At 43.7% G+C, this 27,951-nt stretch overlaps 2 protein-coding genes across 2 annotated transcripts in view; one reads left to right on the top strand and one right to left on the bottom strand.

Moving 5' to 3' along the window:
• slc8a4a (solute carrier family 8 member 4a) overlaps positions 1-21,583 on the bottom strand; it is a 54,470-nt gene extending 32,887 nt beyond the window's left edge. Inside the window, exons 1-2 of the mRNA XM_028984193.1 lie at positions 21,082-21,583; positions 20,828-20,915 (exon numbers count right to left, since the gene is read on the bottom strand). The gene's annotated coding sequence lies outside the window, so the exon portion shown is untranslated. The remainder of the gene's footprint in view (positions 1-20,827; positions 20,916-21,081) is intronic.
• A 2,302-nt stretch (positions 21,584-23,885) lies between these two features.
• Positions 23,886-26,350, top strand: bada (BCL2 associated agonist of cell death a). Its single transcript, XM_028984197.1, has 4 exons — positions 23,886-24,254; positions 24,350-24,460; positions 24,566-24,786; positions 24,985-26,350. The coding sequence occupies exons 2-4, from the start codon at positions 24,358-24,360 to the stop codon at positions 25,084-25,086; spliced, it is 426 nt and encodes a 141-aa protein (XP_028840030.1). The 5' UTR covers positions 23,886-24,254; positions 24,350-24,357; the 3' UTR covers positions 25,087-26,350.
• The last annotated feature ends 1,601 nt before the right edge of the window (positions 26,351-27,951 follow it).

The following is a 27,951-nucleotide window of genomic DNA, read 5'->3' as shown; positions in this document are numbered from 1 at the left end:
AACCCAGCCACTGGAGATGCATGTGAGTGAGTGTTTCTTGGTGCGGGAGAGTTGCATCAGGAAGGGCATCCGCTGTAAAACTTTTGCCAAATCGATTATGTGGTCAACCAGACCGGTTGATTCACTGTGGCAACCCCTAACGGCAGAAGCCGAGGGATGACGACAACATTACGTATACAGTTCATGGTTGAAACCAGGTTCAACACCCATACATTTCACATGAGTAGGTCTGTTTCATCAGGCATGGACGTTTTCCATTTTCTACTTTCCACTTTGCCTCAGATCACCAAAATTGGGTCAATTGTGTTCTGCATTAACTTGTGAAACCAAAACCAATTTTATGCTTTTGAAAGAAAAATGAATGAAAATGAATTTATTCATGAATTAATCCCTCCAGAGTGGTCAGAAAACCATTCAGGAAGGCCATAGAATAGAGTACAATGCCAACATCTTGAAATAAATCCATCATTTATTTCTTTATGTTTTGCTATGACCTGTTGCCACAATAGGTTTAATAGATCAGCATTTTGTTCCTTCTGCTCTTGGCAAAGAAGCAAAAACAAAATATAAAGAAATGTGAAGTGGTTCAACAGTTTTGAACTATGTGTATGTTCCTATGCATAATGCACATGCAAGTTACATAACATGTAATAAAATATACATATCAAATGTTAACACCATGATCTCCATGTATGAGTAAGTGACTCCCTAATCCATTTAATCCGTATACATGTTGTCAGGGCTGATTCTTATCTTAAAAGGATTGCTAATTGTGACTATTAAAGGCATATCATATAACTGTAATTATGATTGTATTTCTATTGTATTATATGAATGTTTAATCATATTGAGCACTGTAGAATATGTCCTCATTTTGATTATGTGAAGCATCTCCCTAGTTTTTGTTCTTTTTCGTTTATAATCCTTACTGCACACCCACTCATTTTCATCTATGTTCATCTCTCGGCAGAGAACACACATTTCCTCACTTAGAAATGGGGCAGCTGTGGATGAGGTTTAAACCAGGAGAACCATCTGTAATGATCAAATCTGGCAATAACTGTGAACTTGCTTTGAGCTGTCACACAAAAACAGACACAAAGACTACACTTTTGACAAAAATAGTGACATTACAGTAACTAGAACTTTCAATCTGAACATTGCTCACCACCATGCTGGCCACACATACATGAATGAACACACTCAGTAGTATGAGTCAAACCCTCAGCTTCCTCTGTGACCTCTGCTACTGTCCTTGCCCATCCCCTCTGCCACATTCGCTCTCGGTTGGACAGGTTTATTAGATCACCGGAAACCGCCAATCCATATTTGCATTACGCTGGCAGCCATTGGTGATTTCTAAGATTGGACAGTCCTAGAAGGCTCATTATCATTTCTCTTCTAATGTCTAGGGTTGCGCACAGCCTAAGGCCTCTCAATAACACACACACACACACACACACACACACACCATCTTTTCTGTGACATTATTAGAGCCATTTTCATAATCTCATATTTTATGTGAAGTTCCCACAGACAACAGTCATAAGACTCTGTCAAAAGTGAACATTTACAGTCCGTATCGATTTATCTCTCCCTCCCTGGCACCCTGTCATCCCTTCTCTCGGAAGGCGGTGCATCGCCCGTGAACAGGAAGTCATTTGTGGCCTCATGCTTCTTCTTGAAGGGTCAAGCAGGCGGCATGTTTATGTAAGAGCTTGCCTCATGCATGCATGACTGCTGTATCTTTAGCCCCCTGTTTCTCTCTTTCCCTTGGACACACACACACAGGCACATTTCATGCTTACCCTGTGACAATCCCATGAAGCAGAGATAAGATTGATGACTGATATGATTTTATCCAGATCTGTCCTAACTGATGGGGCCACAATTGAGAGGATTACACACTTTTATAAACAGCATCGAAGTCTGCATTTTTTAGATGTGTGTGTGTGTGTGTGTGTGTGTGTGTGCCACAGTTCTGTACACTCTAGTAGCTTATCCTCCAGCAGGATAAAAAGTCTTCGGGAAAATAAATCTGGCAGTCAGTGTGAATGCACATACAAAGACACACATTATCCATGAAGGCAAGCTATATATGGAACCACTAGGGTTTCTGTATAAGTGGCAAGATAGTGTCAACGCTCCAGTTGACATTCAAACACATCACTGCTTCGATGAGTGATTAATCCCCAGCCATTTTGCAAGTTTAATTAATTTTTTTAAACAACATGTGGCTTACGGAGCGAATCAGTTCATCCCAGTCCCAGAGGCCATGTGCCAGTCATAATCAAAGCTTTTTCCTGGTGTTAAATACTCACAAGTAAGTTGTTAATAGCCATAATGCTATATTAGGCCCACCGAATTAGACAGGATGCATACTTGTTTTGGGCTGTTTTGTTCGAGGGCTGTAGCTGTCAGGTCACATTACAATGGATATGTTGCGAACGGGGATTGAGAAGTGAGATGCCCGAAGCACGTCTGTGGCACTGTCTCTGTGACATGTTTCAGAAGCACAGCTGCCACTTTGCAACGTCTCTGACAAACATGGCAGATGTGAGTCAACACTGTGTCATGTTACGCATGCTACAGCCGTGCCCGGTCAAATAAATGGAGGGCCGAGCAGCTGTGTCACAAGGCACTGTCTGCATCCATTCATGACTCCTTCGTTCACTATTGTCATCATCAAAAGCCATTTCATGAGATGCTCATTAACATTAGTGAATGATAAGAAAATTTACGCCATTTATCAGACGTCCTTATCTAGAGTGACTTACAATCACTAGTTACAGGGACAGTCCCCATGGAGACACTCAGGGTTAAGTGTCTTGCTCAGGGACACAACAGTAGTAAGTGAGTTTTGAACCTAAATCTTCTGGTTCATAGGCAAATGTGTTACCCACTTGACTAAGTGCTCAGCATAAACCTTCAGGACTGTTGGAAACCGTCCCCGTTGTCTAACTTAAGGTGGTGGGGAGAAGCCAAGAGAGTGCATCACTGAAAAAGCTCGCGGCTTTGTTTTTTGTTTATTACATAACCTCATGTGTGTCCGGTGTCTTCAGTTTAACTTTATGGTGTAAAAAATACAAGACCCATTAAAGAGTAGATGTGTCCAAACTTTTGACTGGTAGTGGACATCAAGTGTGCATTCCAGCCATACAAATAGGCCCATTTGGCTTTGTCTATGCTCTGCCAATTATCAGTGGGTCTTGCCACAGTGAAGGTCTGTATGTTTTTCGGCTTGCTGGTTTTGGTTTTCATTGTGGCGCTTTAATTTTGTAGTACAGTCAATAAAACAATAACCCCTGGAAGTGCACCTTCTGCTCTTTCCTTAGTGGGTTTCGGATTGCAGGCGCCATGCTGTACAGTGAAATTATATGCAAATCATCTGAAAGGTGCACACTGTGCTATACACACTGATCACCCATAACAGCCACAGAAGCAGCCCTGACACACCTTGGCCTTTCTTTATAGAGTTACTCAAATTGTTCAGCTTTCCCTCAAGGACAAAATGTTCACTTGCTGCGTAATATACATCCCACCAGGAAAATCAATGTTAATCACTTCACTGGTCATAATGTTCTGACTCAGTGTACATATTAGCATCCATATTACCATATTATTAGAAAGAATATGCTAATATGAGGTACCGTATACAGTTACCTAAACCCTATGTCTTTATAAGGGTATGTCGCTGACCTGATTTCAGAAGACCTATGAAAGCCCCAAGGGATGAAAAAGAATGGCACACTTCACATCTTGTTCATCCTAGATGAAGCCTCTCTGCTGACTCACGATAGGGAGGATTTATGGAAAATCGAGTTCAAAGCCGGCGGAGTGACTCCTATGGACCAAAAGCCTTCCGAGACGCTCGAACAACACATATATATTTTAACAGAAAACTCCTGGCTGGTAGTATATAATAAAGACCTACCCAGCCACCAGGAGAGAACACTGTCCTGGACTCACTCTCACTTGCTATTTTCTCCTCTCGCGTCATGTCTGTCTGCGCTCCTCTAAAAAGGAGAGTAGAAGCCTGAACTGATGCCATGCACTGGGGGGAGGAAAGACGTCATCCAGCCACATGCTCCCGGACCGACTGCAACATCTGGGCAAATTCAGTTCGGCCTTTTAAAATGCCGCTGAATTTTTATTATATCTAATGGTCTCATCATCACCCTGCATTTCGCTATGCATAATGGACAAGAACTTGAAAAAGCCATGGCAAAAGAAAATCAACGCAAAACCAACGATGTCTGTTTGGTTTAGCACTGCATCTGAGAGCGGCTTCTTGGCAAGTAACCTTGGAAAAAGCAGCAAACATGCAGCTTATGTGACTGACATGTGAAGAGCCTGTTTTCAAGTCACTGTTCACCATCTTAAGCTCAGCACCTCTCTGGGTGCTGTGATATTTCAGAATAGCAGAATGGCGAGTGAAAGACAAATCAATAAGCCACTGTAATCTGGTGTATTTCTATAATATTTGCTGTTATATTATTGTTTGGTTGCTGCTTTTACACAGAGGTGTCTTTTTTCCCCTGTGCAGACAAGAAAGGGGGCAGTGGTGGCCTAGTGGTTAAGGAAGCGGTCCTGTTGCCGGTTCGAATCCTAATCCGCCAAGGTGCCTCTCAGGTGCCACTGAGCAAAGCACCGTCACCGCACACTGCTCCCCGGGCGCCTGTCATGGCCGCCCACTGCTCACCAAGGGTGTTGGGTTAAATGCAGAGGACACATTTCATGTTGTGTCACCGTGTGCTGTGCTGCAGGGTTTCACAATCACTTCACTTTCAAATAATTATTTTATAATGCAGTGCAGGTGTTCTGTCATTTTGTGACAGAAAATCCACATGACTGCTTAGCAAACTCAGTTTTACAATTAATCATAATCAATATTTGAGCTGGTGTTGGTGTAATGCATCATAATAAATTGGCATCCATGGCCTTTATGTGGCTTTATTGATCATTATATTATCTCTCACTCCATGATAATAATTAAAATATAATCTGCCTCATTGTACATGATAATTCTGCATGTAATCGTTTAATGCATTCTGCAGTAATATGATGTGAAACAATCTTATCAGAAATCTTTGACAATACTATGATGGTTAAAAAGGAACTTGTGTACTAAGGACTTACAAGGCCCAATTTTAAAAGTCCTATAATAGATGTAGGGTGAGGGGGCATGCTTGCTAATGTTACATCAAGAATGTTTTCAGAAATTACAGAAATTGGTAAATGAAATAAATACTCGGTGTATTGGAGAGGTGGAACTAACTATAATGTTTTATAAACTGTTTAAAATTGAAGGATCCCATAGCCACAACTGACACCTATCACACACCCTGCTTCATCGTCCGGGATTATTAAAACCTATATCACAGATCCAAAGAAGCACAAACAGGTTTGCTGGAAACTGAATGTTTTCTCCCAAAATTGTGCAAAATAATGTCAAAACAAACACACAACCACCCAAATACCGGATAAGTATTAAATGCCCAAATTATTTTTAAGATATTTAATTAAGAATTGACATCCTCAATAAGTAAAGTAATGAAAAAAAATTATTTGAGCACTAACACAGTATCTGGCATATTCATCTTGTGATGCAGATAGGCTCTCTTTGTTAAAACATCCCGGTGTCTCAGAGAGCCCATCCACAGTGTTAAAGGATCGTCTATAAAAAGATGATTTAGTGTTAGACAGGTATTACCTGCTCCTCTATATTTATTCAGGTAAACGAGTGCTGCTGGTGGACATTGTGGTTAGGAGCCTCAGATGCCTGCTGAGAAACCCTCCGATGGGTATAAAACCCCGGGTGATTCTAGTTATGAGGGCGTTAGAATGCACCTTGGAAGGAGGGGATGAGATGTGTTGGAGATTACAGCGGGATCAGGAGCAGATTCCCACTGAGCTGTAATTAGAGTCAGATTCTGAGTGGGATTCAGATCTGAACTGAGATAGCTGCTGAATGCGAGAGCTGCTACTGGGACACAGTGTAACGACATAAACCGTAGAACAAACTCCCTGGCCACACTCCACAAGGATCAATACATAACAATCACTCGGCCATTAAACAAGTTAAAGTAAGATCATTGCTCAGAAATAATGCTTGTTGAAAAAAAAGGAGAAGGACAAGACGTGGACTGAGCTTATTGGTTTTGAAGAAGCCGAGCTGAAGTTCTGGAAAACAGCACAAAGACTGAGCAAATGATGGCCGGCGCCCATCATCTCAAATACCCGGTGCATCACTCACTTCTCCGGGTCACATAAGCGTGATCACATGACAACATCTGTACCAATTCGGACAAATGACAAAACATGATTATTAATTATACAACAGCTCATAAATATTTGGGATATCGCTCAGAACTGGATGACTTACAGTACAGGCCAAAAGTTTGGACACACCTTCTCATTCGATGTGTTTTCTCTTTATTTTCATGACCATTTACGTTGGTAGATTCTCTATGAAGGCATCAAAACTATGAATGAACACATGTGGAGTTCTGTACAAAAAGTGGAGACCTGGCCTCCACAGTTACCGGACCTGAACCCAATCGAGATGGTTTGGGGTGAGCTGGACCGCAGAGTGAAGGGAAAGGGGCCAACAAGTGCTAAACACCTCTGGGAACTCCTTCAAGACTGTTGGAAAAGCATTTCAGGTGACGACGTCTTGAAGCTCATTGAGAGAATGCCAAGAGTGTGCAAAGCAGTAATCAGAGCAAAGGGCGGTGGTTTTGAAGAAACTAGAATATAAAACATGTTTTCAATTAGTTCACATTTTTTTATTAAGTACATAACACATTGAATGAAAAGGTATGTCCAAACTTTTGAAAAAGCTTTTTTCAAAATGACAATATTTCTTTGAAAGTCTCTCAACTTTCTACTTAGAAAAGCAACAATGTTTTATTGGAGCATTAGACAATGAGGTGATGAAGTCAAACCAGCAGTGAACACAGGGATCCCTGTGAGGAAATATTACACACACACACACATTCACAAATTGACACTAATGGAAACTCCATTCTTGATGACCAGATGTCCAGGTAGAAAAAGTTTCCCTAATGTTTCCTAATTTTTTAAAAGTCATTCAACAAAGTAAAAGTACAGTTGACTCAGGTATTTGTAGAGTGAAAAGGAATCTGTGCATCTGGGCAGTGGTGGCCTAGTGGTTAAGGAAGCGGCCCCGTAATCAGAAGTGAAAGTGAAAGTGAAGTGATTGTCACACGTGATACACAGCAGCACAGCACACACAGTGAAATTTGTCCTCTGCATTTAACCCATCACCCTGAGTGAGCAGTGGGCAGCCATGACAGGCGCCCGGGGAGCAGTGTGTGGGGACGGTGCTTTGCTCAGTGGCACCTCAGTGGTACCTTGGCAGATCGGGATTCGAACCAGCAACCTTCTGATTACGGGGCCACTTCCTTAACCACTGCCCGGTTGCCGGTTTGATTCCCGATCCGCCAAGGTGCCACTGAGGTAGCACTGAGCAAAGCCTGTCATGGCTGCTCACTGCTCACTCAGGGTGATGGGTTAAATGTAGAGGACAAATTTCACTGTGTGCATCGTGTGCTGTGCTGCTGTGTATCACATGTGACAATCACTTCACTTCACTACAGTTAAGAGTCACTCTGAATCAGCATTAAGTATCTTGATCAAAGTGTCAAACCTCCTCTCTTACAGCTACATATTGGGATTAGATTGACAGATGAATGGATGGAAGGATGACTGGAATAAACACACAAGAAACCTTTGCACACACATGCTTATCAGCAATCAGCAGTAATCAGCAGTCACCCCACACACACACACACACACTTCCATATATGACATAAGATCAACATTACATTCTGAACAACAATGTCACTTACAGATGTGGACAGCTTTGGGGCATATGTCCATTTCTCTGAAGTGACCGCTTCTTCTCAGCAAGACTATTTCTCTGGCTTCTAACTGAGCAACCACCACCATTTTCATTTCCTCCTCCCTGCTGCTCTCACTCCCCCCCCCGTCTCTCCATCGCTCGCCTGCAAGATGCAAAAGTGACTTATTTTGATTCATTTTCCAAGCACGTTTTTTAAATAGATGGGGTCAACACCTGATCTTAACAATTTTGCGGCTGTGCTTTATGAAGGCCACGTTTGTATAGGTGTCTTTTATGTAAGACTCCTGAAAATTGCCACGCAAGGGAAAGAAATGCCTGCAGAACTGTAGCTATTTTTTTTTTTTATGACATGTCCTCCCGTAAGATTACAACTAACCTTTGCCTGACTGTGGACTTCAGAGAGCCAGTCTCTAGGAATCCTTTTCCAACATTCACTCCACTTAAAGAACCTATTTGGCAGGTAATTAAAAGGACGCTGTTTATTTTTCTTAATCGTAAGACCGCTATGATCAAACTGTCCTAATATGATGTCAAAGTTTCCTATAAACTACCAGTCAAAAGTTTAGATGCACCTACTCTGTGGTGGACATGGAGACTAAGATGGAGCCATTTTGAAGAATCAAATGCAAGAAGCATATTTAGTATTTTTTGTAGCAGGAAAGTGATTAATCTGTTTTGTTCACTATTGTTACCATGTTGCTTCATGAGATGCTTATTTAACATGAGTGAATGACAAGAAAGTGTTCTGCATAAACCTTCGGGGCTGTTGGAAAACCATGACTGGACAGCAAGGACTAAGGTGGACAGTCTAACAGCAAGAGTGTGAAATGCTGCCATCACAGCAAATTTGGAGAAACGCAAAATGATCAACTTTTGGCCTTGTTTGCTTTTTTGTTTGTTACATAACTTCACGTGTTATTGCATACTCCTGTGACTTATGTTTTGTTTTATCATATAAAAAAAATGCAAGACCCATAAAAGCATAAGTGCATCCAAACATTTGACTGGTGGTATGTATCCAATTTCATAAAATTGAATAAAACCTGCATACTTGAATTTATCAGCTTGTTTTTTTTGTTTACTTGCTTCAAGATGATTTGTATTGTAGTGTTTGCAGCCAAAAGGCTGGGCTTGTTAGGCATATGGCCGCCTCTGGGGGGAGGAAGGCGGGGTTCCACTTGCCGCTGGGGTGAGGGTTGGGCGAGTTTAGTGGGCTGTTGCCTGGAGGTTAGGGTAGATAGAGCAGGCTGGGGGCGTGTTGTGATCTGAGGTGAATGCCTTTCATGTTGCTAGTTGTCCATCTTGGTGCTGCCTCTCTTTCCTCCCCGTCACACACCTTTGCTACAGAATTATTTCAGGATGGAGTAAATTCTGTCCCCCCAAAACCAGGGTTCTCTCTGATTGCTGAAAAATGAAAGAAAGAAATGAACATGTACTATGATGTTCTACGATGTGCTGACTTACAGGTATTCTGCTGTGAAGCAGATGCCATTTCACCAAACTCTCCATTTTAAGCTGTCCACACATATGCAAAGAGTCCATGAAAGTGACTTCACTCTTATATTTACACTCTTATACTTATATATATCTATATATTTATATTTTTGGACTTATATTTATGGGCCTCGTTAGGCGTACATTTAATTATTATTTTTTTTCAATCATAAAGACATCTTTCCTGAAATGGATGTCAACCTCACTCTGCTAAATCTAGATGAGGAACTGAATGGACACTTCTTACAAAACCAACGCAAGGTCAGGGTCAGTGTACTGAGAACATTTACTGGATTTTATGCTTTGCAAAGGCTGATATGTCTGATAAATTAGGTCTATGTGTAAATACAATGTTTATAATAACACAGCTCTGGAAAAAATAGTAACCAAGCCTACTTAAGTTAAAGTGTTTCATAATGCTATTAATAATGCTATTTATAAATGGGATAGTTGTTTAGCATTGCTGTGATTTTCCTTTTTCATATAATAAAATTACCAAGAAGATTCCCAAGAATGTGATCTCTCTAGGTTGTTAGACTGAGAAGTAAGTTTACAGGAAAGTCTGTAGTTTTTTCGCCAGAGCCGTAAATATATTTTTGTCTCCCTGCGTGTTTGTGTACTGGATATGAGTGAGACGTGTAAGGGTGTTTATGTGTTTACATGAGGGACATTTTCAGGGGCAGACCCCAAGTCAATATTTGCAGCAGCACATCACCCGTGCAGTAAATGTTTCCAAGACGTTTATTCCAACTTCATTTCCACCTGGGATGTACCAGGCCGGTCCTGCTCAACCCAGCAGCTGCTCCCTCTCCGCTCTGGCACCAGGAACCATCCCTCAGAGACCTAACAGCATTGGTGCAGCTCACTAGACAGTGTCTTCAGTGGCCCAGCATCTGAGTCATAGAATAAAAATGAAGCCGTGTTGTTCTCTGTGTTGTTATAAAATAGAGAACTGATGCAGAGGTAAACTGCTGCATTGTGTTGTGTTCGTGTGCATGCTTGTGGATTAATGGCAATAGTGGCATTTCATGTTTACTGCATGGCCTGGTCAGAGACGATTATGTGCGTGATGGTGAATAAGTGCATGAAAGACATTGCAAGAAGGAGTTTGTAAGCAAGTGTGTAGGATGTGTGCAGTCCATAAGATGCCTACTACTCAGCAGGTGGTGGTTTTAATACAATCCCCACCTCAGCCAATTAGAAATCACACACACACACATCTCCCTCTTTTTACTATTTTATATTTCGTTTTCTTCCGACTCTGCGAAGCAAGGGGCTTTCTTGTCTTCCCCAGCAGAGGCCAGGGTAATTACTGTGAAATTAAAGCCATCCTTTCTACCTATCTTCAAATGGCTGGAGTGTCATTTTTCTTCATTAGGCTTCAGTGCATTTTGCCTGTTGAGTAAACTACTGAGGAATTCTGCCTTCCTGGAGGTGTGCTGTAACCTGGTTAGAGCCCAGTTCAGTAAAAAAGTTGAAAGTAGATTAAGCCGAGTAAAAAAAAAAAAAAAAAACTTAAATTGGCCTACTGGTGAATACATAAAATCTGAACAAATTTCACAACAGCCTGGAGAGTTCGTGGTATTCACATTGTGCTTGTGTAACACCTACTGCTGGACAGTGAACTGAAACCCCATTTTTCTTTTTTAAAAAGCAGAAACACGACACGTCTGACCCGAGGTGATGAAGAGGTTCAGCGGATCTACACTCTGCAAACCTTTTCTTTAAGGGTCTCCCTGCAGTAGCCACACACAGTACCCACACTGTGCACTCAATAGATCAGCCCCACCGCCCACACTCAGGAGATGTGTTTCATTCTTGTTCTGTCTTTTATTTATGTAAATCCTTTAAATTTACACTAGCAAACAAGCCCCACGCGTATGCCAGTTCCCAAATGGCGCCCAACATCTGTTAAAAGCGGGGACGTGTCGAAGCTCCTGGCCTCAGTGGAGTAATTGCTTTCTGACAAAGTCATTGCACAGGCCCACAGACTGGCAGAAGCTGAATGGATGTGATCTTCTCAGCTGGACGTGGGGAGAGCATGACTTTATAATTCTCCCAGCAGATTCAGCTGGATAATGGCCGCCCGAGCTGCACACTCTTCTGAAGCTGCACTTCACTGCTTCACGGCCACTGGATGAGTTTAGACTTTAGTCTGTGGGGGTTTTTATTCCCAGGGTTATTCAAAATGTTATGTCTAGAAGAGGAGGATTGGTGTGTGGTGAATGTGTGTGTGTGTGTGTGTTTCCTAAAGCCATTGTGTTCAGGGATCTGGTAGTCTTGGCTTTGAAGAGTAAAAATATGACACACATACACACACACACAAATCCCCCACATGTAGGCATACAGCTACAATCGATCATAACAGAGACTGAAACTCCATGTGAAACTGAAAAGGCTCTGCTCAACACATATATGGCCAGTTAGCAAATCATTTTCTCTTAAACTGTCACAATTAACATAACCATAAATAAAATGCAAATTACAAATATTCATATTTATATATTGCATTGATTCATATAGCTGTTTCGAAGAAATGAGACTCACTGGTGGGCGATTATCTTTCATATTCAAAGGCAATGAGTCGTGGTCCTCTGATCATGAAATAAGGCTGAAAATACGCCAGTCAGTTTGCCCACACTTCCGATAAAGGGGTTCGGTGAGGACTGCATATATGTCCATAACCAAAACTAAAATGACTGGACAGCAGCAAAACACCAGTAAGATTCAACAGAGGAAACCAGATGTATCCCAGAATGCCATAGCTTATATAAGAATAACCTGTTAGTCACCAAAGCAACAGGAAAAATTACTCACATTGAAAAAAGTAGCATGTTATATTATGGCATTTCCCAAAATATAATATTATATAACATCCCCCCCCCAACAGTACTGACAGTTTACTGGCAGTTTAATCTCTGTGGTGTTCAACTCCACTGAAAGCTGGCTGAAGCATGCGAATGATGGACGTGTGTGGAGTGATTTCACTTTTGCACAGTCTAGGTGAAATATATGTCCACCTAAAAAAATAAAAAAATTCTGTAATCATTTTGAATCATTTTTTAGATGCTTTGAGGAAAATTGAATTCTAATTAAAAATGTATTCTGATGATGACCAAGTAACTAACCTTGGAAAAACCCTTTTCATCTGTCATTTGCAAACTAAAAGCCACATATTGCCAAAGCAGAAATGAAATCCAAAGATTTAAAGCATCAGTACAATTTCCCAGCCTACTAACCATAACCAGTCAGATTTCAATGAATCCCCACTGAAGCAATGCTGGATTCAGCCCGCATGTCAGAATTCATAATAGCTGGAGCTAAAAGTGAGGAAAAAATATAATGTGTGTGTTGCTAGGCTAGACATGGCACCAGGATGCACTATGGGAATAAGGCAAGGTGGAGGCAGTGTGATGCCTTGAAAAAATGTTCCTGGGTCCTGCAGTCATATGGATGTCACTTTGACATGTTCCACCTACTTAAACGCTGTTTCTGCACCCTGCTGAACTAAAAAATGGTTCTAGAATGGCTTGAGGAGCACAACAATGAGTATGATATGGCCCTCAAATCCTCCAGATCTCATTCCAAAATTCCATAAAGTGGGATGTGCAGGAAACAAGACCAATCCAGGGATGCACCATCTCACAACTTACAGGACTGAAAAGTCTGATACTGGTCTGACACTGATGTCCACAGATCTAGTGGAGTCCATGTCTTGATTGGTCAAGGGTGGCAAAAGGGGGACCTACTCAATATTATGCACAAAGCCATAAAGTTACACCTGATAGGTATGCACCACAGACATTGCAGGTAGTTAAAAAAACAAAACCACGGGAAGCCTGCTCAAGACAGAATACCATTTCCCTGTAACTCTAAGTATGCTGTCTACAGTTTAAAATGGGTCAGCAAGGCCCCGCCCCTGCTGCCACCCCCCCACTGAAACCCTGCATAATAATCATAAAAGTACCTACTCTGAAATTTACACCAGGTGTCCACATTCAAATTCGCTCAGCAGTCTTCCTACTGCCCCCCAAAACATCCATCGTCACCATCTGTGTAGTGTTTTTTTATTTTATTTTATTATGCTGTGTTTTTTTTTTTTAGATGCCATACTGCTCTGAATTAACACAGCCACCCCCTCTCACCAAAAGAGAAGATTCCCTTTTGCTCTCTCTCTCTCTCTCTCTCTCTCTCCACATCCACTTCATCTCCCCATCCCCATCTCCACCACCACTGCTTTCCATGTCTCTCCCTCAGTATTTCTCTCAGCTTGACTGGCAGACCACACTGAGAATGTCACCCCACTCACACACTCGCTGGCTTCTCACACACACACACACACACACACACAAAACATATTTCCCACACGGCATATTTCTCTCTCAACCCCTGTGAAATATCTCTCAGTTAGACACTAAGAAACCTAGTCTGCTTTCAGAGGCTTTCAGTTCTTGCTCACTGCATGCTGCTGGTGGGGGTGTGGGGTGGGGACGGGGTGCTGGTGCAGCCTAAAAAACAGCTATGGTTCAAGATTGTGGGGCCGCCGCATTCCCACAAAGCACCAGACCATTTGTTCATTGCTTTTTGTAAATAATTTAATGGGGAGCATGCACCCCTCCCGGCCAAAACGACCTCACCCTCCCAAGGGTGAAACCTGCCTCACCGTACCAAGCGATCCATGTCTCACCTCTCCTCTCGTTCTCTGACTCACAAACCTATGTATGGCACTCGGAGGAGACGTTGCCCTTTAAGGTTTTAGGATGTGCAGCATTTGGCATTTTACAGCCACCCCAATCATGTCACTCTGTTATTGCCTAACGGTAGATGTTCACTGATACCATCGTATCCCAGCTCAGCCTCCTAATTATCAATTTAAAAAAATGAAACTGGTCATATTTATATACACCAACCAGTATTCCGGCAGAATTCCACCGTAATCGTACTCACTGGGAGACCAACCCAGCAAGGCTGACAGGAGGTTGGAATATGATCTTGTGGCAAACTTGATGCTACAGTAACTCAGCCACTCACTACTGCCTCTTCAGGTACACAGTAGTATAACAAGACAGTAAATATCTCTGCAGCACATTACAGTACTGCCTGCAACATAATAACATGCCAAAAACTGTTATTTGTTGACACAGTAGGAAGGCTGTAGGTTTGAATCCGGGCACTTGCTTCGTTGCGCGGGTTTCCTCCGGGTCCTCCGGTTTCTGCCCATCACTGAAAGGCACGCGCACAATATGGAATGGTGACTCTGAACTGTGAGTGAATGATGTGTGTGTCCATGATGTGACACTGTGAGGATGGGCTCCCACTGTGGTCCACTAGTTGATTCAGTGGTTACATTTACGGCATTTATCAGACGCCCTCACCATGTTACGTGTAGTGAGTTAGTGGGTGAGTTATTTGTTTGCAATTCTGCATATAATTTTGGTTTTGATATTTAATACACATCTCCTTCTCTCACACACACACACACATATGCACAAAGCGTCGCAGTGGCTGTTCAGGCCGATGGGCAGAGCGGCTTGTTGTAAGTCATCTATCAGAGCCTGCCTGGCTTGCGTGAGGCTGGCGTGTGGCGAGGACACATTGCTCTTCCCAGTTTAGACAACAAATTTTCATTCCCACTCACTCATCCATACTTAAAGCGCTTTACACTACAACATGTCATGCAGTGGCTTTTTTTCCCACTTGAGCTGTGCGAGAAGATAGCTGCTAACTAGTTTTGCATAGTATGGAACAGAAACTCAGAACCCCAACCTTAAAATACACCCATGCACATCTCACTCTCTCCCACCCCGTCCCTTTTTCCTCGTCAGTCTGTCTCTCTCTCCCTCCCTCTCTGTGCCTCTCAGCTTCTCCCTGGCTGCCTGTAGTTTTGAGCCTGATTGAATCTGAATGTGTGAACAAAACTAAATGGGGGGTTAATATATATATGCTGTGTTAGCATGTTAACACACTGAGAGTCACTTTAAGTGTTGTAAGTGTTCGATAGTCTTGTGTTTAGCGTGCTGCAGTCCCATCGTCATGAAATAAGGATGGGAACAGCATTAAATAAACAAGTCTTGTGCAGCTCTCGGCAGCCTTGTCCCTCCCTTTTAGCCTCATTATCAGTCTCTCTTGCTCTCAAACACACACACACACACACACACAGAGACTCATCCTCAACCAGCACCACACCCCCATCTCCCACTTCACTCCACATCCAAGAGCCATTGACATTTGCCTTCTGTCCTTGTCCTATTTCCTGAATGCAAAATTATTTAATTGCATAATTACCCAGAAGGCAGAAAGCTGGAGGAGGGATCTCAGTCCAACACGTCCCCTAGTCAAAAATATATATATTTTAAACCCATGTCAAGCAATAAGAGAACAACATCAAGCACTTTTGAGGTTTATTTGTTCCTTTATGTTTCTGACACCTTGTCAGTGAGCAAAACCGTGTGTTTGGGAAGTAGGTGCCAAGACGCTGAAAATGTGCTGATTGGTGCTCTGGAGCATGTGAACGAGTAGTGGCTGCCCGCATCATCAGAATCTTTCACACTCAGGTAAGAGCGTGCGAGCAGGCAGCTGTAAACAGCATGGCCGTCTGCAAGCGTGATGCCCGTAAGAACGAGCATCAGAAACTCTAAAAGTGCCAAGAGGCCCTGATGAAATCTGCTCCAAATGGCTCCGTTTCTCTCACACACACAGACACACACACAGACATGCATTCACACCGAGCGTCACAGCGGCTGATCAGGCCGATGGGGAGAGCGGCTCTTTCTAAGTCATCGGTTGGATCCTGTCTGGCTGGTGTGAGGCTGGTGTGTGGTGCTGGTGACCTTACAGTCATGCACACACCTGTCTGGTGTTACAGCAACATGCAACTTTCCCGTGTATTCCGATGCAAATGAGCAGGATCTACTCACATAGCAATGGAAGGGTGAAGGGTGGGGGAGTGGGGGCGGCGGTAAAATGGGATGAACACTGAACACCGAGCACAGCGATGCAATTTTAATGACCTCGTGAGGACATTCTTGCTGCACGACACAACGACGCAGAGGAGCACCAAAAAAAAAAAAAGAACAACAACATCCTCAACAGTATATTCCGAATCATCTCTCAGAGAAGATGAACTCTGCAGATGCATTATGACCAAGGGGATGCTGAACGCTGTCCTGTTCTCAGGGTCCAGTCTCTCCAACCTGGAGTAACTGGGCAGGGTATCCTTAGCTCCAACCCAGCAGTTAGATCTGGGCTCTTGCCTGAGGCTTCAGCGAATACCATCCTGCACATACAAAATTCATTTACATTCACAGAGAGAGAGAGCGAGATAGATACAGACAGACATACAGACAGGCACCAACACAAACCAGTTAGAGAGATAAACATCAACATTTACACAAAGGGCCAATAGCACGCAGTAGAGTCAGATTCATATTCCTGCCATTTCGACTATACCACTAAATTGCTGACTTTCTGACTCATGATGGGGTTGTGATGTTCATACTTTGAACCCCAAGTTGTCCATTTACTGTGTCTTGTACTCCTATTGGCTGTATAGCTCATCAACAAGTTGATGCTGGATATCAGCAACAAGCCTGACTGGTAGTGGTTATCTTGGTTGTGATGTCCTGCACAAGGGGTAAGAAAGGGGAACAGAGGAGGAAGGGTGGAGGCATACTTAAGCTATACTTGCATATATTTGCTATGTACTTGCCTCATACTGACAGGATGGGCATTGAATCAAGCGTAAAGAAGAAACCCTGTGCATGAGAGCTGTCAATCATCACTTGAGGCTCCTCCCAACTCGAAAGATGTTTGTAACATCATTACATTTCATGTTCTTGTTAACATAAATAATTATACACCAACAAAAGGGGCTTGGTAGTTTGTTTCTCTTCTCATAGATACAGATTTCCAGCAAGCAGTCCTTTCCTTTGCTTATCGCTGTCTATTAAAGCACCAGGAATGTTTTGTCTCTCTTTTCTCCCATTTATATAAGAGAATTGAGACCCACAGAATATGATTAATTAAAAAAAGGATTAGAAAAGATAATAATGAGGGATGAAAGACGGGAAAGAACCAATAAAAAGTGAATTGAGAGGGATGAAGGAGAGTTGTAAGTGAGAGAAATGAGCAGAAGCAAATGTCTCTTCTTCGCTGGGCTGCTCACAGTGGTGTTGACTGATTTAATTTCAGCCGAGAAAAATTGACATCCGTTCATTTCTCCGTCAACGCGTTTCATATGCAGCTCCTCTCCCCTCCTCCTCCACCCTCTGGTCTGACCAGAGTCGATAACCCTTCCTGCAGAATTCACGGCTGGCCGGGGGAAACTGGTAAAGGTTCAAACTGGTCAGGTTTCAAAAGAGACGGTCTCTCTGGCTCCACATCTGAATACGAAGTGCAGCAGCGCCCAAGGACAGAATGTCTACAGACAATCAGCTCTCAAAAGCAAACCCAATTTTCCATCTGACATCTCCCACTCAGTGGAAAACAGGCCGTGCACGGCACAGGCGAGCGAAAGAACAAAGAGCGACATTACCCACGGAGCACAAAATCAGATGCAGGGCCCTCATCAAACCCTCCCGCCCCGATTCAGCCGCTCACCTTCACACAAAACATGCAGAAACAAAGCAGCAGCGATTTACAGCACCGCGGACAGCAGCCGGCGAACAGAGCAGCGCTAATGCCAAACAAGCCGCGAACCATTCTCGTTTTTTTTCCACCCAGGTCTACAAACACGGCGCGTTCCAGCAGCGGCGGAGCAGGAGAAATATGAGGCTCAATAACAGAATCACAGGCCGCTCCGATTCCTCCAATCCTTCATCACACACATACTTATACTCTTGGCAATATAGCCACACTTTAAAGGCGGCGGTGCCGCTGCTTCGGTGCACAGTGTGTGAACCGTCAACCTACCAATATCCTCTACTAATCAGACCCCTGGTCACAAGCAGCCCAACGGTGCACATGCTGCATTGCTTTATCTCATTTCAAATGCGGATGGGTTTTTTTCGGTCTTGAGATTGGAATGTTCTAATTCAGACTTTACTTTTTAGTCAAAAGATGGACAATTTACAAAAAACTGTATACAACAGAGGACAACGTGACAGGTAACAATTACAGGTAACAAAGAATTTCTGTGCCCACCAAGGAATATCATCCCGCAACCAGTGGAGCTTTTTCACCCAAGGTCCACAAACTTGTGACCACATGCAGTTTTGATGCAATTTTGTATTTTTTTTTTTTACTTGTCTGATCCACTAAATAAAAAAGGGATAATAATGTCATAATGTTTGGAAACTTATCAATGTTTCTTCAGCAAAATTAACCGATAGCCATTACAATTACACTGATCATGTTCATTGAAACAGCTCAGATACAACTGGATTGTTTAGGTCACATGACTGCTCTTGGCAATTAATATAAAAAAGTGAGCGGCTTTTATGGATGCGAGTGAAAATGAACCGGATGTCAGTGTCCATATAAACACTATTTATGTTCAAAAATACACAGTACATGTTTAGTTGCATGACAAAGTAGGCTGTTTCTAATAAAGTGACCAGTGGGTGCAGGATTTAATCATGGTGTCACAGCACTGGGAACTTTGTTTGAAATACTGAACCATTTTAAACACCCCTTGTGGCAATGTGAATAGGTTTTTCACATTCCTGTTAAAAAAAAACCTCGCACAGTCACACACTCCAGTATTTCAGCTCTGCCCACCTGTGCTATTTTTAATGGCAGCGAATAAAGTTTCCATGGGTTTAAAAATGCACCAGGGGAAGAGCCCTGTGCACGATATGAGAATATTAATAAAATGTGCCGTGACCTGCCCAGAGGTACTGTCTGTGCCGAAAGAGTGGAAACACTGCGGGTGTACCTCATCCACGATGCCATCTTCTGCCTCTCCTGACAGCAGCACAGTCATCCCCCTCAAAAAACTACCTGCTTTCGACAGAAAAGAGTCCCACTGCGACTCCCAAAACAATAAACAGAACAATATTTTATTAATGCCGCTGAATAATTTACTTTAGAACTAATTAGCCACTGTTCACAGAGGGGAAAAAACTCATTATGCAGAATCCAGAGAAATACACATGAAAGAAAAACTCTTCTATTCGCACATGTTTGGAGAGGAACTAGAACACGGAGAAGACGGGGGGGGGATACATAAAATGAAGCAGAAGAAAGGAGAGGAGGGGAGACGCTGGGGGGGGGGGTCAAATTTAAAAAAAGCATCAACAAAACGCAAAATAATTGGGCTGAGCCCCCATACGGCCGCTCTGGTGAGAGATTATCGCTGCCCCGTCAAACCTTCAAGTCCGCCGCCAGCGATAAGCAGATCCTGAAGGAAGGTGTACGCACTCTTAAATGTCGCTATTGATCACACCCTGACATCCGCCGTGCTAAATTGCCGGGGTCCTTAGACACACAGGGACACTGGTGGGTACTGATCGAGGTCCCGTGGACTGTCCACTGTGCTGGAGAATGAATGTGGATTTTTTGCAAAGTGGGAACCACATTTTTCATGTCATGAACTGTTCCTCCACATGGACTGAAGAGAGAAAGGTTATTCCCACCGACGTTTATATGGTGGACCCGTCTAAGCTTTATGAGAGAGTATGAGATTCAAGATTACGCTCCATAAAACTACGATTTAGACCGAGCCCACGGCCCATTAGCTGCCCCTGGTGTGGGTGAATTATGTGAGGTGAGGATCCCGGGGTTGGTTCAGTGGTGGCATATGAGAAAAGGAGAGGAGACCAGATTGCTTTTACACACCCCGAAGTTCACAGTGACCAACACACGACAAGCCGAGCTTCCCTTCCTGTCACAGGCAGGCAAGACAACACACACACATACACACAGTCAGAGCAGAAGCCACGGAACACACATGCACAAGCCGTTTCATCTCGTGTTAATACACTGGTCCTTTTCCAGGACACAACACAACTGAAAAAAAGTCAAACTGGTGGCTTTGTGTGATGGAGCCTCTGGGCTTGGTAAAGATTCAGGTATATGGGGGAGAAAACCGTGAAACAAATATTCTGTATATAACCTGAACATTCGGAACACAATGGAAAAGCGGTGAACTGATAATAATTGGAGAGTAAAAAGCCGCAGCACTGACGTGCCCGACCGCTCTTTAACACCGCCAACATGACCACCAGGACCACCCTGCTAAAGACTTTCGCTGGTTTACGGGAAACTGTGGCTGAGGACAGTATGATCGTTTTTATCACGTTTCCTACTTTTAGCAGCCATGAGGCAGATGGGCTGGTCTTCTCTAGAAGATGGAAGATCGTTTCCATGAGAACACAGATCTATCAAGTGCTCGTTGCCAATTTTGCTCCGAGCAGCGGACGTGGTCAGTTCCAGAGTAGCCAGCGATCGCTGCCTCCTTCATCTGAACACAATCATTTCCACTGCACACACTCCCAGGAAATGTACCTTCTCAAAGCGTCTTGGAGGAACAGAAGACGTGCCCTCAGGGGGTCATCGCTGTCTTCGGTGGCTTCTGGTCTCCAGACTCTTCTCCCTGCAGCAGATGTGGACAAGGAGGAGCTCCTTTTAAAAAGAGTGGGTGGGTGCACCTTTCCTGCGCCACACAGGTGGGTGCACCCATCTACCTCAGGAGGAGACCTCAAAAACCCCCCACTTCCCAACTAGAAATATTACATAAGGTGTCCGCCACGCGTCCTCACCGTGCGAATTTACTCGGTCCCCGCGTTTTCCTCCCAGTCCTGTCGGATATCTGCGCGGCGTGTCACTTCCACGGCGAGATCTCCAAAGCGTGGATCACGGCGGATCACGTCCGGGAACAAGTGATCGGGCGTGCAAGTTGCGATCCGATTCCCGAACTTGTTGGCTCGGTTCTGTGGACGGGCTGGACGTGGTCTGCACGCCGGGAAGAAGGTCCACGGAGAGTCAGCAGCGCTGCCCACTACACGTGTCTACAGATCCCCGTCACGCACATCTGGCGACACAACTATATGCACGTGTACACGAATCGTTTCTGGGTCGGCCACTGAATGGACAGATGATTCTTTTGGAGGAACAGAGAGGAGGAGGAAGAGGCGCGCGCGCGCGCGCGAGCGAGCTGGTCCAGCGGTGAAGGCTGAGGATGATGATGATGGGAGGAGGAAGACGGCTGAAGTGGGCGGTGGGAGAGAATGGCGGGGCGGAGGGAAAGGTGCCAGCCGCCGACTTGGTGTTTGCTTGGCGAATGGGTTCGGAGATCGGTGCGTTTCCCCCCGTGCCTGCCCTGCACCCCAACACGTCGAACGACGTGGCACGACGCCGCCCCGACTCCCCCGATCCGAATTTCCTGCGCGCGTTCATATTCATTCGCGCTGCGACACCGGTTCATGCCCACTGCACCACGAGGAGAAGAATCGTTCGTAGGTTCCTGGGGTAACTGCATCATTATTGATCCACTATTGCGCAGTTGCACCTTTGACTCTTGTATGTCAATTGTGTCAAAAATGATGCACTCAATAATTCAATAATTACCAGAAGAAAGATGTCATCAAACTGTGAATGTGTTGCAATGTAAGCACTTTGTGTTCTAAGAGCTTTCTGTGGAACCAGTATGAACTTGACCACGATCCTGTCCAGCCTTCCTTCTTTGAATCACATTTGATAGGAACATCTGACCAGAGCTGCAGGATGAAGGTGCCATCTTAGCCACGGGTCTCTCATATCGTTACACACGTTTATACTTGCAAACCATCACAGTTGGGGACAAATGATCCACTTGATATCTAATATATCCCACTGGAATGAGATCCGTGCTATTCAGAGGTCATAATGTTGTGGCTAACCGCTGTAGTGGGGGTGCATAGCCATTTTTTGATGTACTACTGTACATGCCCATGTAAATGTACCTGCTGGTTCACATATTGCTGTGAAAAGGCCACATATTACCATGGTTGACAGTTTTCTTTTACCTACGGGACACATGAAGTACCCAGTAAATAACACACACACACACACACACACACACACACAAACAGAGAGCAAGAACAGAGAGCCCAGTTTTGTGTGTGTGTGTGTATATATATATATAATCTTAATGCATATATATATATATATATATATGTGTGTGTGTGTGTGTGTGTGTGTATGATATAGGAAACACAAGACCAGAATTATCACCAGATTTAATCCTGCTAACAGGGAATCTAACCCCAACCACACTGATCCGCCTCAGCCAGGCTGAACTGCTCAAATTTAGTGCAGATTTACAACACAAACTTTGAAAGTTTCCCTCAGGTTCCACATCAGCTCTTGATTACATCTCTGCTAAATGACTTTATTACACTGGTCTATCGATGTCAATGCATATGCCTGCAGGTTTATCTGAATGCGCAGTTTAAGAGCATTTTCTGCTAAATTCGTCAACATATATGAAATTCAGCAAATAGTAAGTCGTAAAAATGATCTGGACGCTGCATGTAAGTCTTGTCACTTAATCTTAGCACAGAAAACTGCAGGTTTTATTTACTGCCCAATTAAAGAGCTCAATAAAGCAGCTCTGGATAGATATGAGAAACAGTCCTTACGGACACAAGATGCCTGCATCTGCAAAATGCTTGTTGATGGCCTCTGCTAGACACACACTCACACACACACAAGGGTCTTGGTCTTAGTGTTACCGGCTATCTAATGGTTGTACTGCTGCCTCTACAGCATAAATAAAATTGACTGTCAACACATTCGATGTTTTCCCAATAAATAAAAAAACAATTCCACATTCATTTGTAGACATTTCAAATATGGATTATTTTCCTTATGAAACACCTTATCTGGTTTTATGTTTGCATTCTTTTTCACGTCTATATATAAAATATATATAAACTACCTTAAATTGTAATGATGTTAGGTGGAAAATAACGGGTTCTTAAAATCCTGCACACTCCCCTCGGTTTCACAACAACCACCTTTTCTGAATGGAGCTGTGTGATGTTGAGGCAGCCTCGTGAGGTGTGCGCCTTGTCTGCCACCTATCGGTGAAAATGCCGAATTACAGTTCTGTACTCGGCGACCCTGCAAAATAAAACACGTCTACATTTTGGAATTGTTTTCAGAAAAACACGCCACATCAAATGCGGAGGAACATATGCGAGTACAAAATATGAATACATAATCTGAAAATGTATATAATCAGCGAGAGAGGAAATTTTACGAAATTAGAACCAAAGTGTCTATATATATATATTTAAAAATTAAATATTAAAAATGTTAGATGCGTAAATTACTGTGTGCCTGCGTAACCCGGGGTGACCTTTTCCCCGCGCAGCGCGCACTTCGTTCGCGGCAAAAAAAAAAAAAAAAAAAAAAAAAAGATAAACGAGTCACGAGACTCCGCGAGCCGCGGAAGCCCTATCGCAACAGTGACGTAGGGGCGAGCGAGGCCCGGCGAGCGCCGCTGATTGGCTGGACGCGCCCGCGAAGCGTGACCTGATTGGCCGAGGCGGCGAGGCGGTGTTGTCGGTGCGCAGCTCGACGCCAGACAACAACAACACCGACGGCAGAAATGAGATCATCCTCGCGGTAGCGTGCGGCGGCGGGACAATCACCGGGAGATTAAAGCAATAATTATTGTCGTCGTTTTGGCTTTTTTTTTAGGGCTTTTATTTAAACACGTGCCACTTGCAGCGAGTGATTCTGCGCGTTGTGTTTAAATAAATGTTCGCGACGTGCTAACAGAGTGAGCTGGCTGCTATTGTGCATTTCTGGGTGTGTCGGTTGCCATGAAGGAATCAATGTCAGTCCCGTTTTACAGAAACGATTTTAGATAGGACAGGGGAAGGGAAAAGCGCGCTCAGGACTCTTCCATCCATTCTCCAGGCTTTTAATCGGGCGGACGGTGCAGGTATGCACTTCATGGGCTGTATGCACGAAAGTGGACGTGGGTAAAGGCAACGCATATAACTGTATGTATTTCTTTCTCCCTTTGCTTTTGGCAAGATTTCAGCATGAATGACATCAGCAGCCAACTTTCTACTGATGCGAAGCCCTGGCAGGAGCCGGACCTGGTGCTCCACCAGGATGGCGCTCCTCCGGCCAAAACGCACCCAGGTAAGGCGATGACCCGCACACCTGTAGCAGAACCCCAGAAGCCGCTCCACGGCCTGACGTGTGACCGGCTGAAATGCATGCATCTCCCCTTCCTCCTGCGTGCAGGCGGGGGCCGGGTGCGGCTGTACTCGGAGTCGCAGGTGTACACCATCAGCCGCTGGGAAGACTCCGAGCCCTCGGACGGCGGCCCGGCAGCCGAGGAAGGGACCGGCGGGGGGTTCCGTGTGCGATCCCAGTCTGCACCCGCTGCCCTGCTGGCTGCCAAGCGGTATGGGAGCCAGCTGAGGCGAATGAGTGACGAGTTTGACGACTGGCTGGACAGAGGGGTAAGGACATTCTAAACACGCTGAGCCCTGTGTGTGTGTGTCTGTGTGTGTGTTAGGTGTATTGGACATTAGTTGTTGTCGAATGATACAACTGAGGTCATGACAGGTTCAGTACCCACAAGAAGTACAAACTGTCTTGTTAAAACCACTTCCTTCCGTTGCTACTGCTCACGACTGTACGTTCCGTTCCGCTCCCAGGACCAGAAGCGTGCGAGCAGCCCCGGGCAGCTGGTCCTCCAGGCGTCTCGGCGTTGGCTCTCTTTCCTCTGGGGCCCCAGAGAGGAGGAAGGCAGAGAGTGATGGGGCATCGGGTTGCCAAAGGAACCGAGTCCAAATTCACAGAGAAGGCCGGGGAGGGGGCGGCGGTGGAAGACTTGACATTTTCGCTTACAGTCTGTGTTTGTGAAGGACACCCGGTGTCACACAAAAACACAAAGATACAAAAGCCTGGGCCTTGTCCTTCTCAATGTGTGACAAGTTGGGCAAACTTGGAGCCAGTGTTGGAGTCCGATGGTGAAAGAAAGGTTCGTGTTGGCCGTGTATGGTAAATTGGTCAGTATTTTACATTATTGTATATTTTTCCAATTCATGCCGTTGCTTCAGTTGACAATCTTCAACACGACAATCTGTCTAAAGGATTTAACTAAAAAAATAATAATTTTAAAGACATAGTATTTGTTATTAAATGTGTTATATTGTTCTATGATGTCTTATCAAGATGCAGTGTGTATATAAATATATATAAATATCTATATGAATCAGAGCATGTATGTACAATCAAGTATTAGATAATCTGTGTGCAAAATCCCAAAAAAGCAGAGAGTGTTGAAAAGAACAGGCCGCGACAGGGTGGCTAGAGAAGCACAGAAGGATGTAGGAGTAGGTAAGACTTGCGGGTATTGCTCTCTGTCTATGATATCCTTTTTTTTTTTTTTTAATCCCATCTCAGGTTTTTTTTTTTGTTTCACCCCATTCTCCCACGGCCACCAGCTGTTTAGAGCTGCCCACGCCACTATGTACATTTCCTTATACACACACACACACTTGCTTAATTACCAAGCGGTACGATAATGCTGTTGGCAATCGCCTGATTAGTTACGGGCTTCCTGTTTGTGTCCTCCGCTCCTGTAGATTGAGATATTTATGAAAAAAAAATTTTGCTATTGGTAATGTGTTTTATGCATTTTTTTTTCCATGTGTATTTATTACCAGTGGCGTCTGTACAGAACACAGATGTTTGCTCTCTATCCATCAGTGCCAGTGTCTGCAGCTTGCCTTGAATGCAAATACACAGACTGTGCCTGACAGACCCCTGACTGAACAAGCAAATGATTGCAGACAGGTTCTTAAAAAAAGTAACAGCTGACATTTTACTTGAAATTAATGTATTTGCGATACTTCAGACTGCTGTTTTTAAGGGGGATTTGTAAGCATTTGTATTTCTTTTCATATGTGGTTTCAGACAAAGTGTTTGTACACTTTTTAAAAACCTACAGGAAGTTTTTTATGTATTTGTATTTCTTTTGTTACATTTTTGGTGGTAAAATAAACCATGTTCATTATATGTCTTGGCTGCAGTTATTATGAACACAACTACAGTACAGTACAGGAATTCCCTGAAAGTACCTTAGTTATTCATATAGTAGGGATAAACACTGCGGTAAATTCACAAGCAGTTGTTACCAAAAAATAATAAAAAAATAGATGAATTGTGCAGAGGGTGGCAGTGCTGCCTCCAAGGTTGTGTGTCTGAATCTGGGTCATGTCATGTGTGCAGTTTGCATGCTCCTCCAGTATTGGCATGGGTTTCAGCTGGGCTCTCCGGTCGCCTCCTATCATCTAAAAGTCCTCCAGGATGAAATTAGAAGTACTATTACATTGTATCATATGAATCAGATCCCCATATTTACATATAAATCTCTTCAGATATTCAGTGATATGTTACAGTCATAAAGACATCTGTTGTCTGTGAAAGTGAAATCAATGAAAGTGAGGTGATTGTTTTTTATAAATAAATAAAACAGAATAATATAAAATAAGAGAGAAAACATGCAGGAATTTGAATTAAACAAGGGCTCGAATAAAATAGAAAAATTCCAGACAACATAGTAAAAGAGTTCTGAAAGGATTGCATAAGAAACCACATAAAACACTCCATAAGAACACCGTATAAGAACCACGTCACACTGGGTTAAAAGCCAGGGTGTAAAAGTAAGTTGACGGCGCCACAGTGATTGATGGCACATGTCTGACACTGATTGGCAGGTCATTCCATAGACGTGGGGTGGCCACTGCGAAGGCCCTGTCGCCTCTGTGCTTGTAATGTGACCGAGGAACAGACAATAGTCTCTGGTCTGGGGTGAGTCTGACAAATAGGCTGGAGACGAGCCATTCAGTGATTTAAAAACAAATAAAAGAATTTTAAAATGGACTCTAAAACAGACAGGGAGCCAGTGTAGTGAGGCTAAGATCGGGGTTCACCCCATTCTCCCACAGCCCCATTCTATCCTGCCTGTATGTGTAAGTGAGAAAACGTGCAATTGCATTTTTTACTAATTGAAGGCAAGCAAGAGATGTCGGGCTGCTCCCCCCAAAAAAAAGAATTACAGAAGTCAAGGCGGGATGTAATGAAAGTGTGAATCACTGTTTCCAGATTTCATTTGGAAAGGACTGGCTTGAGTTTGGTCAGGCGCCTTTTATAATATTGTTAACCTGTGCAACCATTTTCAGAATTGAGTCCATTTTATCACCTAGGTTTTTAATCAATGATTTCACAAAGGGCTAGGGAAGCGAGGTCAATACGGGGGTCACCACTACCAAAAATCACACATTCAGTTTTACTCTCATTTAGGTCCAGACAGTCGCGAAGAGGTTGGATAGAGCACCCCTTTTTACACTTAAAGGGAAAGTAGACTTGACGGTCATCCGCATAGCAATGAAAAGAAACTAATACTTCTAATCAAAAAATAGCTCCAAGAGGATGTAAGTACAATGAGATAAAAGAGGACCCAGAATGGAGCCCTGTGGTACCCCCACGGAAGCACTGTTGAAGATGAGAAAGTGTCTTAATAGAGATGCAGAGGCTTCTATCACACAGATGTGATTTGAACCATTTGAGGGCTGGACACCTAATACCCACCCAATGCTCCAGCCTTAAAGCAAGAT

This window comes from Denticeps clupeoides, chromosome 6 (assembly GCF_900700375.1).
Source record: "Denticeps clupeoides chromosome 6, fDenClu1.1, whole genome shotgun sequence".
NCBI lineage: Eukaryota > Metazoa > Chordata > Actinopteri > Clupeiformes > Denticipitidae > Denticeps > Denticeps clupeoides.
Note: the sequence above shows the minus strand (reverse complement) of the source record. Positions and strands in the feature narration are given on the sequence as shown.